Source organism: Ooceraea biroi, chromosome 6, assembly GCF_003672135.1.
Source record: "Ooceraea biroi isolate clonal line C1 chromosome 6, Obir_v5.4, whole genome shotgun sequence".
Taxonomy (NCBI): Eukaryota; Metazoa; Arthropoda; class Insecta; order Hymenoptera; family Formicidae; genus Ooceraea; species Ooceraea biroi.
Window position 1 is genome coordinate 14,508,404 of NC_039511.1, and position 14,236 is coordinate 14,522,639.

The following is a 14,236-nucleotide window of genomic DNA, read 5'->3' on the forward strand; positions in this document are numbered from 1 at the left end:
CCAGATGTGAGGGACTGTGTTATTACAGGGTATACACCTCTTTCTTTTCTCATGAAGCAAAAACCCACATGCAATGTCAATGTATTCGCGCTATTGACGAACCTCGTTAGATAAGTATATTCAGATTGCAACTACGCAGAACAGAAGCAGATACGCCACACGAAACGACAGTCACGAATTACTCATATTTTTGTAGATTTCATTTTGTAAAATATTATTAATTATTAAGAGAGATATAAAATATTTAAACTTGTCAAAAGCAGCTGGCTTTGCAGACTTCACAGATTCACAAATTCAAGGTAAAAACAGAAACTCATTAAAGAAGGACAATTTAAACCTGATTTTGCAATTTATAAAAACTTTTAATTAAGAAATAGTTCAGTTTCATTAACAAAAATTTGGATATATGTAATTTATATTAAAAGAAAATTCAAAATTAAAATTTTTAAATGCATTTAACATAAGCTTTATCGTGTATTCAATTTTTCTAATAGTGACTCAAGTAAATTTATATCAACAAAAACATTTGCATATATTTTGTAATTAATAACTTGCATCGGACAGGAAAGACAAGGATAGTGTTATAAAGTGTACACAATAGAGATATATTATCGCATATATTTTAATGTTCTTTTTTGAGAAAATACGTATACTTATATTGCAACTCGATATATTTTAGCTACATGGGTAACGAGATTCGGCATTATCACGACATTCGCTATAAAATATATGTATATTGGGAAAGAAAAGATTTAAGATTTATTGCTACCTCCAACAACAGACAGAGAACGTGCGCCTCAACTGATAGACGTGATAACGCCAAATCGCTGGTTCTTCACGCCGTTTTACGTATAATCTATATATGTATTATATACATATACTCGAACATATACAACAAACGGAGACTATCTCTTCCATAGCATTTACGTGTTCGGCTTAACGGTAAGTATTTTATCATTTTTATCAATAAATAATAAGAGTCAAGGGGGTAAGAGGCAAATTGGACATCTTGCGCGGTAACATCTTACTTGATACGTTACATACATACTCTGATAGGATGCTAAACACTTATCAATCTCAGTTGCAATCGTCTCCTTATCTAGTATGTTTCTATTATTTCATTGTTATACAGATATATATAATGCGCGCGTGCCGCGCGCTTATATCCGTATAACGCGTAACCGTTAAAGAAAAACAACATAAAAAAAAGAGGATGGCATATATATCGATGTAACTAAGAAGATTTAATATCCCAAGTGCCTTTTTTCAAAGCGCAAGCATAAGTCGAATTGCTCATACTTTTAACCGTCAACATGTAGCTATAAAGAAGTGTCAATTGACCGTGTCATTGATGAAGTATGCAAACTTTTAAAAGCGATAATGCACTTTTTGATATTATTAGATTACTGCAAAAGATTTTCCTAATTAAATTAATTAAACTCTACCTGTTAAGTGAATTCGATTTAAAACATAGCTTTCCACTTGCATTATTTAAGACAAAAAAACTTAAAAGAGAGACATCTTCTTCTATGTAGAAAAAAATCTAAAAATCTAAACATTGTGAAAGTAATAATGATTTAATCAATAATTCAAAGTACAAAGTTTTATTCTTAATTTTAACAGAAACGACGAACCTTTTGCATCAACCTAATAATTTATGAATGCGGTAAAAGCGCGCAAGTAAAGTGGCACAAGACGCAAGCTTCGCACGAATTTTTATACTATTTTATAGAAGAAGCAACGAAGCTGTTGAAATGTATAAAAGCATCATCTCGCAGCTATAAACAGACGTGCACTTCCGATATCTCGACGTGAAAATCTCGCTCGCTTTAACAGGCTTTGCCAACATCGTTAAACATACACACTCGGCTACTTCGCGTAGCCATCACTAATAATATACCGGTGACCGTAAATACGTTCTATCTTAATTAAATGCTTAACTCTTCGCATCTCGGTTAAGACGCGAGATTATTATACTCAAAGATGTAATAACGAGTGTCTCCCATATAATTATAAAAATTTTTTTAACGGAATGCTTATGTCTATCGGAATAGAAACGCCAGTTCATGTTATCGCCTTCTCTCGCGTATCTCACGCACTATCAGAAAAATAGGCTCACGATAGAGTAACCTTTAAGCGTGGCTTTCAGATTGCCTACGCAGATTCTCGCCGCCTTACGGAATTAACTTTATAGATAAATATCTTCATTTATCTCGCGATATCCGCAAAAACGTATTATACAAGAGACTTATGATAAAAGTATCTTTAATAGAACATTCGGAAAAATGGCGAAAAGATGCATTTTCATCAGTATTGGAGTAATAGATACATTGTTTGATTACATTGTTAAATATTTTTTAATAACAATTTAAAATTATCATATTTTAACGTGTAGTTTCTTACGCATACTTTTATCATGTATTTCTTGTATAAAATATTTTTCGATATCTTGATACAAATTAACATCGATAAAACACCTAGTGAATTTGTTATTATCTTTGAAATGTTTATTGACGGCTCTTGATCTTAAATATGCTTACGGTCCTAAATTATTGCAACTGTTAAAAACAAAGTCGTACGGTGGAAACCGGTTGCCAAGTTTTTGAAATGTTTTATAATGTAAGCTCGCAGTATCTTGTAACACACAGTTACGTTTGATAAGATCCCAGACAGGGACGTCAGCAGTGTTTTAGTCTCGTGTGTGAAATGTATTATTGAAAAGTTGATATTAAATCCATCCAAGTGGAGGCATTGTTGACAATAGAATTGCTGTCATCGCGATTAAGGCGAGATCATGAATATCCGAATACATATCTTTACGAAAAGATAATTAAATATACAGTTGATATTAAAACGCTCGAGATAGATTCTCTGGGTATCAGTTACGTTTTAAAATAGCCCACAAAAATATCTCGATCATTTTGGCGCCGATCGCACGAGATGCGATCAAATAATTTTTGAACTGACATGGCATATCAATCATACATTGAAGCCTTCGAGCCACAAGCATTTCAAAAATTAATGAGAACAATTTGTGAATATACAGGGTGAGGCACCTAAAACAGGCCACCTGAATATCTCGGCTGTTATTGGTGATAGAAAAAAATGTATCAGACCAAATTTGCATGGTTTCGAGGGACACATAATTTGTTCTAAATAGTTTGTTATTAGGTGGACGCGTAGAGGTCATATGAAAGTCAACTTCGTTTTTTTAAATGGTATGATATGTTTTTTTACGTACCATCTAGTAGAGCGTTTGAAGATGCGCACATTGATCTACGGGTCAAAATCATTCAAGGTCACTGAAGGCTAAAATGTTTAAGTGCTAGAACTTTTTCATTTCTGAGTTTACGGTATTTTCAATGACAGAGAACTCTAGGCAATATAAAAAATAATGATATCATCAACTCAGAACTTCTTGGAAAAGAAAAAATTTCTAACGGCTAGAACTTTTTCATTTCTGAATTTACGGTATTTTTATAGTTCTGAGTTGATGATATCATTATTTTTTATATTGCCTAGAGTTCTCTGCTATTGAAAATACCGTAAATTCAGAAATGAAAACGTTCTAGCCCTTAGAAATTTTTTCTTTTCCGAGAAGTTCTGAGTTGATGATATCATTATTTCTTATATTGCCTAGAGTTCCCTGCTATTGAAAATACCGTAAATTCAGAAATGAAAAAGTTCTAGCCCTTAGAAATTTTTTCTTTTCCGAGAAGTTCTGAGTTGTTCATATCTATATTTTTTATATTGCCTAGAGTTCTTTGCTGTTGAAAATACTGTAAATTCAGAAATGAAAAAGTTCTAGCCCTTAGAAATTTTTTCTTTTCCGAGAAGTTCTGAGTTGTTCATATCTATATTTTTTATATTGCCTAGAGTTCTCTGCTATTGAAAATACCGTAAACTCAGAAATGAAAAAGTTCTAGCCGTTAGAAATTTTTTCTTTTCCAAGAAGTTCTGAGTTGATGATATCATTATTTTTTATATTGCCTAGAGTTCTCTGTCATTGAAAATACCGTAAACTCAGAAATGAAAAAGTTCTAGCACTTAAACATTTTAGCCTTCAGTGACCTTGAATGATTTTGACCCGTAGATCAATGTGCGCATCTTCAAACGCTCTACTAGATGGTACGTAAAAAAACATATCATACCATTTAAAAAAACGAAGTTGACTTTCATATGACCTCTACGCGTCCACCTAATAACAAACTATTTAGAACAAATTATGTGTCCCTCGAAACCATGCAAGTTTGGTCTGACACATTTTTTTCTATCACCAATAACAGCCGAGATATTCAGGTGGCCTGTTTTAGGTGCCTCACCCTGTATATTGCATTACATTCTTTTTCCAGATACAGGCATCTTTTGTATTTGCGATATTAAACCTATGAAAAAAGCTATGGGTGAGCTTGACAGAAAGAATAAATCCCAAATTAAAATATAATTAATGTCTTAAGAAGTATTTTGCGAAAAAATATTTTAGAAAGTGGATATACTGTAATTGATTAGGATTGAAATTGAGATTAACACGGAAATAGACTTTTAAAGAATATATTGCTCGATGAATTGAATTTCACGTAAACGAGATAGTCTTCTTCATACAGTACAAAAATTTTTTGATGACATCTCTCAAGTTCTGATAAAAACTTAGATATAAGTATGTGTTTCGGGCTCTAATAAATACTTGAGTATAATCTTATTATTCGGATAATTCGAATAAACTCGAATATGATGCAATGATCTTCGATAAAAAATAGTTGAATATTTCAAGTATCTGAATATCAAATAGCGTACCATATTATACTTGAATATGTACATATAGTCTAATAGATTGGTTAGAAATATCACAAATCTAGTAAATATAGAATTACTGCAAGGTGAGTCCCAGTACAAATACGGCGATAATTCAGCCATTTGAAAATATATGTGACATTGGAAGTACTCGAATTATTCGACTATTCGTTTCACCTCAAATAGGATTATTCGAATCTCAAGATTGAATTGCAATGACATTCAAATATTCAAATATGCAAATATATCGAGATTACGAATTTCGCTTTATACATATAATTCTATTATAAATTTTTCCCTTATATATTACAATATTCATTCTGCAATATCTAATTTACAAACGCAACAGACGTAAATTTGCAACCCCTGCAACTTGCAAATACTACTTGCAGCTTTCATTAAAATCCCTATTGATTCTCAATAAATTGCACAGCTTCATATTGCCATGCAATGCGATTTAACAAGTTGAACGGAAAAGTATAATTATCTTAGCGTATAATTATCTTTATTCATGTCTTTATAATTGATTCCTAACGTAATTCTATAAGCAAAAGCATACAACTTACAAAAAGTGGTCAAAGCATGTGCACGCGTACAAAAAGGACTTGACGATAAAGATCAATAATATTACCTAACGATCTAAAGTACAAAAGAGAGGGAGAGAGGAGTAGACCTTCCTGATGAAACGATGACATGCACGCTTAAAGGTCTACTGTATCCGATAACAACGTAGCAACAATCTACATATGTGCGTACACATATGTATGTATATATATATGTATAATATGTACATGCAGACAACGAATAGCTTAATCCTTACATGTATATGCTACGTGTATTAATTATTATAATTATATCCATGCTCGCACACTTGATTACTCGTTACTCAAGCGACCAGTTCGCCATTTTATACGTATACAATTGTAGCCCCAGATTATTCTCAAGGATCGCGACCGATATAATTTCAAGGAGTCGAATTAACGGTGCCAGAGGCACAGAAAAATGCATCTTATTGTTTTTGTAAATACAGAGATCATTTCGCGTGCGCGCGAGTATTTGTGTGTATATGTGTACGCGTGTGTGTGTGTTTCTATGACACCAAGATCTAGCGAGAAATTATATCAGTTCCAAGTCCCAATTTGCATGCTTCTCGAATTGTGTCCCTTCGATTGCTACTGCCGCTGGCTTGCACATTGTGTCTTCTTTTCTCTCTATTTTATTACTATAGTTACGCCTAATCGCCATCCCACAAGAAAGAGAGAAAGATTTAGTTCGAGGATGGCAACGTCACGCCACGGGTGGATATGATTTGTCCCGACTGCCTCGTACAACCACTCATACGCCTACGTTTCGTCTCGTGTCGTATAAAAAACCTTACGAAAATAATTGCTCTATCGTAAAATCCGACAATTCGCTTATCGCGTTACCATCTTACAGCTATAAAGATTCAAAGTAATCCCGTCGTCGGGTAAAACGCAAACCGTTCCGGAAATGACGATCGTCTCGGCTCTTACAATGTAACGGGGGTGGGTAATGCTCGATCTATGTTACGTAACACGCGCGGAAATCCGTGGTCCATCAGGCCACGTGTCAATGGACAAAGCACGCTTCTTTTTCTCTCTTTTATTTTTATCGCCGACAGACGATTCTCGTGCGACAGAATAACGAGCTGTGACAAGCGCGCGCGATAAACGCCGTAGTTTCAGAAGATTACAGGAGTCGCCCGCGAACAATCCGGGCAAATTTCGCCGTGCAAACGCGGTGCAATGGACAGTCATGCTCGAGAAAGATCCTATCAATTACGAATAAACGAACGAACGCCTCTGATAACCGTGTTGTGTTTCCTGCGAATATCAAGCCGCCTCCCTCTCAAACGGCCATAACATTATAGTAACGCAAAAGTGCAACAAGTATCTAAAAAAACGTCGAAAAGACGTTGAAAAATAAGGACGTACGTTAAACGTCCCTGCGATATCTCATGTACATCTGCATAATTTCTTTCTCTCGAATCGTTTATCTCGCGTAACTCGTAAGTGTAGAGAAACAATGACGTCGCACAGACCACAAAGGACTAACTCGCGATGTAATGTCTCGGTAAGAAAATATATATGTACGTAATCCTAGTACGTAATCTTAAGTACGTAGCAAATTGTTCACCTGCATGCGGAGGTAGTGTTTACAAGGATTCGATTAACCCATTGCCGCCATAAATTAATTTCAGTCCCTAGCCTACCCTATTTGTAGGATGAAGAGTTTGAAACAACGGTTAGAAATGCATCGGAGAATCATGTGAAACGCGGTTTCGCAATCTTATTGGGTCATTAAGTATGAAACTTTACAAATGTAAAAGCGCCATCTTTAACATTTGTTACCTCAAATTTGGCGCCAGACGTCAGTATCAGGTTAGGTTAGTGTGATAGATGTATGTTCGCTCTTCAAATGTCATATTTGTTTGTTCAAATATCTTCATTGGTTTTATTGGTGGATTCTTTTTTATAGAACTATGGAAAAGTAAAAAATTCGTGTGATTTATGAATATGAGTTCCGCCGTGGAACCACAGTGTCGGAGACAGCTCGTAATATCAACGCTGTATTTGGTGAAGGTTCAACTACTAAAGCAACGGTGGGCAATTGGTTCAAAAACTTCAGAGATGGAGATTTCAGCCTCGCTAATGAGCCACGTGGAAGACCAAAGACGAAGGTGGATAATGATCACTTGAGAGCCGTAGTAGAGTCCGATCCATCTCAAAGTACACGTGAATTGGCATCGATGTTCAATGTTTCTATACCCACCATATTGTTTATTTAGCTGCAATTGGTAAGATAAAGAAGTTGGACAAATGGGTCCCGCACGAATTGACCGATGCGCAGCAGGCGCAACGTCTAGAGGCTTCCCTTTCTTTTTGCTTTCCCGTCACAAAAATGAATCTTTTTTTAATCAAATTGTGATCTGCGATGAAAAGTGGATACTCTACGACAATCGTAAACGCTCACACCAGTGGTTGAACGCTGATGAACCACCGAGACATCACGCGAAACCCAACATTACACAGAAGAAGCTTATGGTAACTGTTTGGTGGTCCAGGTCAGATGTTATCTACTACAACTTTATGAAACCTGGTACATCGATAACGGCTGAAGTATATTGCAAGCAACTGGACGAAATGATGCAACAACTTGCTATTAAACAACCGAAATTGGTCAATCGGTCAATGCCAATCCTGTTGCATGATAATGCTCGACCGCACACTGCACGACTGACCGTGGCAAAGCTACGGGAGTTGGAATTGGAAACTCTCCGTCATCCACCATATTCACCAGATCTATCACCTACCGACTATCACTTCTTCCGGGATTCGGACAACTTCTTGGTGGGAAAATTGTTCAATTCTCAACAGGCAGTCGAAACAGCCTTCCGCGACTTCATCGATTCCCGTACTCCTGGCTTCTATAGTAGAGGCATAGACCAACTACCACTAAAATGGCAGAAGTGTGTAGATAACATGGGCGCATACTTCGATTGAAAATAAATCATGTCCATGTGCCAAAAAATGCAAAAGTTTATGTTCTATTTGTAAAGTTTCATACTTAATGACCCAATATGTGGAAAACCCACCTCGATCAGAATTTTCCGGAAAATTGCAAACTGCCCTTAAAATTGCATTCTGTATATTGCCAGAATATTGCCCACTAATGAATCAAGTTCGCGAAGCACCCGTTCGTTTTATGAACGCGTGTCGCTCAGTGTCGATTCTCGATCGCAACTATGACCTCATGTATATGATTGATGTCGTGTAAACCCGCAGCATGCTTCACTGAACATATACGTGGGGACCAAGACTATGTGATCCAACACGATTTAATTAATCGCTGGTGATCGATCCGCTCGAAGACTTCTCACGTGAACCAACAAATCGAAATCAATTACGTCTCGCCGCGCCTTCCGCCGCGCCGGGGTGGCGGGATGCCCGATCAAGCGCACTGTGTAAAGTGATGCACGCTTTTCACTTGTACCCCCTTAATTGCGCAGCTACTCCACCACGATGAGTGTTGCACGCGACTAATTGTCTGTCATGACGGGAACGCCGTGTGTCTACGGTCGAGAGACCGTACCAACTCGACTCGACTCATATCCGCTCACGCGAGTCATCATCGTCGCCCAGCATCATCATCATCATCATCATCATCACCACTCGCCGCTGTCGCGCTAATTACGTACTCGACGTACAAGGATACATGCACCGCGCGCGATCCTGACGAATTCGTACTTTACATTTAATTAGTAGACTTACTATAGTATATGTATATATACAGGGTGTCCCATTTTACATTTGTCAGTAAAATATTTCGATACGACGTCGTTTCAGAGAAAAATGTTTCAGACAAAAGTTATATGGCTTCGAGGGGGCAAGATGATGATATTCTCAATTTAATTGTAGATGGCGCCACTTTCGAGATTTCATCATGGCGGCCATTTTTACTGACAAATATAAAATGGGACACCCTGTATACACATATATTTCCCGTTCTCACACAAACGTATTCTCGAAATGGCGTACAAATATCTCGACATAGAAGAAACTCTAAGGGTTGTTAAAGCGTAGCTCCGCCCTCGCGTCTTCGGATCACCTAGAAAGCTATTTTGTCGTGTCGTTGGGCGAACAATCGCACAACCGCGGCGTGGCTGCAGCGGCAAACACTTCTTAACAACTAGTAATATACATATACGTGTAGTGGCAACGCTATGACAAAATCCGAAGGACGTCGTCTCGACACCGGCAGGGCGACGATCGTTCCGTGTGGCTCGTCGGAAAAGATGCTCTCAATTCCTTTCCCTCCCGCTCGTCTTCGCCGTCAGCAATTTCCGGTTCGATTAACGATCACGTCGATCACCCAGGGGATGACCCATAATTCTCGAACCGGCGGACTTCGGCCAGATTCTGGGTTCAACCGTGCATCAGAGTGACCGGTTGAGACGCAGAGGCCACCGCGTGCTCTTCGGTTTATTCCCATGGTCGGCCAGGTGTATTAATTTGCACCATTAAGCGAGGCTACTTCAGGACATCCTCGACTCACTGGCCTTGATTACACGCCAGTGTGATTGAATATGTAGGAGACATTGCTGTCCTGATGAACAGGCGGCCCGTGCCAAACGCGTCTTGTCGACGAGTTGTTGTTGTTGTTGTTGTTATTGTTGTTGACGTAGTAGGAGGACTTCCTCATGCTCGTCGAGGAGGACATCATCGCGACGGTCTCGTAATACCTGAGCTTGCCGCAGCACCGACCGCTCTTCAAGATGGCGATGAAGCCACGCCGATACTTCTTGTTGAAGAACGCGTAGAGGATCGGATTGATGCAGGAGTTGCTGGCGCCCAACCACTGAGCGATCGGCGTGGCGATCGGCAGGATCTCGTCCTCCCTCTCCGCCACGTCACCGCCCAGCTTGATCACGGCGAAGATCACGTAGAGAGGCAGCCACGAGAGGACGAAGAGTATCACGACCACGACCAGCATTTTCACCACCTTCACCTTCGACTTCTGCTGGATTCTCTCCATCTGAGCGTCCTTGGTGTCTGTGGGTATATGCCTGCGCCACACCTTGATCCATATGAGAATGTAGCAGAGCGATATGAGAATCATTGGCAGCACGTAACAGAGGGTCAGGTTGCCGATCAGAAAGAACAGCGAGCCATCCTCAGGATGTGGCCATGTTTCCAGACAGAGCCGCAGATCGGGATCATCGTCGTAGATGGAGACCAAGTCGAAGAACAGCAGCCAGGGCGACGTCATCGTCAGAGCGATGAACCAGATCACGACGATCATCATGCGAGCACGCCGTTTCGTGATTTGACACTTCAGCGGCCACCAGATCGCCAAAAATCTGAAAAACGTAAATCAGAGAGAAGATTGTTAATAACTACCAATCTTTCTTCCACATTTTTCTAGCTAAACGTACGATTTTTTATTGGACAAACAAGATATAAGATAATATTCTATGTTTAATAATTTCCATTATAAACCATTTTCTGTTACATCCTTGATTTAATCTGATTAAATTAAAATTGCTAGAGAAATATATTTAAATTCAAATAATTTAATAATTATTTGAAATAAAACAATGAAGCTTTATCGCAAACAGGCCCAAGGAGAAGGTCAAATTCCCGAACCGGATATACCGAAAGCCTCCAACCTGCTAACAACTTCGTCAGTCAGTAGTTTATATACTGTCATACATAAAAAATATTTGCGGATTAGATAACTAACTGATTTATTACACCATTCCATGAAGAATGCAGAATGCAGCTGTTTCATTGGTACCAAGACAGGTTCTCGGTCGAGTCATGACGCCTACACGGGTGCAACGAATCGCGGTCCCGACGCGTTCAGCTGTTGCCATTTTGAGATCTTACATATGAAATTACGGACAAATAATCCATTCGCTGTTTCGAAAGATATTTGTGCTCGTTACGCTTCGGCGCACACGCCGCGAGGCTGCGTGAGGATAATAGATACGAGGAGCATTTATGCGACGCGAGTATTTTCCTTCGCCGTCTGACAGGACTCAAATTATCTAGGAAATATCTATCGCGGGGCGTGTTTTCAGCGTCGATATCACTTAAGCTGATCACCGTTACATAAGTGAATAAAGCCTTTATTAATTTTCTCGCACGACGTTTCTAAGGATAGACAAGATCAGGAGAATGATATATTTAGAGATAATCGTAATTGAAAATACTGACATAAAAACACCTTTTCAATTCAATTATCTAAAGCTAATACACAAGTATATAAAAATGTGTGACTCACGAAAAAAAGTATGCGTAATAAAATATTATTGCGCGACTACCGCGCAACGCGAAGAATTTAGAAAATGATTTTTGCATCTGATGAGAATTAAATTCGGTGTAAAAAGAAGAAGCAAATTCTGTACAGAATCTACTAAAGAGAAAAAAAGATATTGATACAACGTAGCGGAAGGACAAGACAATTATTCAGTAGATTCCCAAACACCTATGCAAATCAGGTTTGCCCGTGTATCCGTCACCGTGTAACGACAAGAACGCGAAGCCAGAAGTTGTTTAAATCGCCTTGAAGTAGCGACAAGCGGACCATCGATCACGACGTCGACATCGACGACGACGACACGACGACAACGTTACGGCGTCGCGTGGTGAGAACAACCGACGATACTTTCGTTTCAAAGTTTTATTAATGAGGGTGAAGGGAGAGCAAATCCGGACGAGATCCACACGCGGATAAGACGCGTGTCTTTGTGATGCAAGAAAGTACAACGGGACGTCAGAAGCCCGCGGAAGGACACTTCTTCTTCTCATTGATTAAATGGTCCGCCAACCCCCGCGGAATCCGCCGAATACTTTCTTTAATGAACGTTCTTCTCGCGATCCGAGCATACGGCCTCCGAGCTCATTTAAGGGGGGAGCCTGCTTTAGAACGTTGAAAATAAGGTATAATTTTACGAATTTGTTTTGGAGAAACTATACAGCGGATCATTATAAAACTTTGATGCATTTATTAGTACATGTTTAAAGATAAAAAAAATTATTTTTTTATTTGAATATATCGCCTGTAGAGGTCGTCCTGGAGGCATCTTAGTGCAGCCGGCATTGTAAATTGGTGAGCATTCTCCTGCCTCCAAATTTCATCCAAACTGAAAAATTGAAATATTTTCTTGTTATTTATGAATTCCCATCGTCGATGAACCTTTAATATTCATAAAAACATTAAGTTAAACAATTATTTTTGCATGAAAAAGTTCAAAAACTTTGCCTAAAAATCGTACTTTTGTGTTCTAAGCTCCACCATTTTGGCACTTTTCAACTTTTTTCTTCTCTCTTTGGTTCATCGACGATGGGCATTCATAAATAACGAGAACATATTTCAATTTTTCAGTTTAGACGAGATTTGGAGGCAGGAGAATGCTCACCAATTTGCAATGCCGGCGACGCGGCTGCACTAAGATTTCTCCAGGACGACCTCTACAAGCGATATATTCAAATCAAAAAATAATTTTTTGTATCTTTAAACATGTACTAATAAATGCATCAAAGTTTTATAATGATCCGCTGTATAGTTTCTCCAAAAACAATTCGTAAAATATACCTTATTTTCAGCGTTCTAAAGCAGGCTCCCCCCTTAAGTCGGCATTTTTCCGCGCGTCGCACTCGCGAATTTTCGTCTATGCGCGATTACTCCGTGCAGCCCTTTTCTCCGCGTTATCGGCGTGATCGGCGTCTTCGCCGTCCTTCGATTCCGTGAATAAACTTTAAATACTGTCGCCGTCGAGCGACCTTCCATAAATCAACGCGGCCGATACCGATCTACGAGCGTTCTCACGGAGCGCGCGCCGCTTCCGAGTGCGGCGGCACGTACATACGTGCACTTATCGCGATTTGTATAATGCAACGAGCCTTCCCCGAGCCTCGTGTCGACGATGAGGTGCAGACGGTGAGAAAGGTAAAAAAAAATTGTTAACGCGGAAATCTAGAAATCTCAGCCATCAAGGCCAGCTATGGTCACGCAGTGGGGCGAACGCAATGAGATGTTCGCCACGATGATCCAGTCCTATCTATATAAGGGGATCGATTTCCCGTAGCTGCAACACTGCAGTATCGATTCTGCGTTGTCCTGTGTGTTTGCTAACGGGGAAGCTGATAAAACGTTTAACATGTTCAAACTGGCAAGTATATCCATTGTACGATACATTTCTGCGCAATCGTGCGTCCATGCATACGCCTGTTTTGCGATCCGATTTCATTTCAGTCGTCAACAAATCGGAACGCATCGCGCGTGAAATATTTATATAAAATATAGTATTATTGCAAAAGTTGTTCCCAGATATATTGGACACACGATTTTTTGTATTCGATATTCAACAATTCAATCGCTTGATCAATTTTGTGTGGCAGTAGCAACGCTGCAAAAGCTGCACCGCGCTTTAGAATTACGACGCAATGTTCTTCGGCTAGTGTTTAATGTTTCTGATAAACGCGTAAAGGAGCACGATCACTCGAGCAAGTTGCCTTTGCTTCACAAATTTGCTGAGTTCGCTTAAATCAAGAGCGCTCAGATCTGCTTCGATTCGTGTACGTTAAAAGCGCCCAATCGATCAGCCAGTCACCGTGTAATCCTTTTCGGGCAGCGAAACACTGGACCAGCGGAAATGTTATTGCGAAACTATTGCATCGTCAAACCCAAGGTACCGCAGCGAAACGCTTCCGGTCGCAAAACTTTCGCGGTTTTCCACGGATAATCGAATTAGCATGAAGAAAAAACAAAGCACGTTATCGCGCCACGGAGTCGAAGGAGCAAAGAAAATAAAAACGGGAAAATCGGCGCTCGTTCTTGGCATGTACGACCGTCTCGGTGATTAATTGGAACAAGATGATATCGAGTTTTCAGTGACAAAAAGCGGGCCGATCGGGCG

General features: G+C 39.3%; 2 protein-coding genes across 4 annotated transcripts in view; one reads left to right on the plus strand and one right to left on the minus strand.

Moving 5' to 3' along the window:
- The first annotated feature begins 549 nt into the window (after positions 1 to 549).
- The window catches only part of LOC105285881 (cyclin-dependent kinase inhibitor 1C), a 32,536-nt gene continuing 18,849 nt past the window's right edge, over positions 550 to 14,236 (plus strand). The window contains exon 1 of one of the 3 annotated variants that reach the window (XM_026970191.1): positions 550 to 942. Coding sequence is in view for 1 of the 3 variants with exons in the window: in XM_011350409.3 (XP_011348711.1) it covers positions 13,478 to 13,489 (12 nt within the window). In the remaining 2 variants the exon portion in view is untranslated. Of the gene's footprint in view, positions 943 to 12,972; positions 13,490 to 14,236 lie in introns of those variants that run through there. The other 2 variants (XR_003406632.1, XM_011350409.3) reach the window with 2 other exon arrangements.
- LOC105285882 (neuropeptide SIFamide receptor) overlaps positions 9,252 to 14,236 on the minus strand; it is a 35,729-nt gene continuing 30,744 nt past the window's right edge. Inside the window, exon 3 of the mRNA XM_011350410.3 lies at positions 9,252 to 10,672. Coding sequence (XP_011348712.2) covers positions 9,877 to 10,672 — 796 coding nt within the window. The 3' untranslated portion in view covers positions 9,252 to 9,876. The remainder of the gene's footprint in view (positions 10,673 to 14,236) is intronic.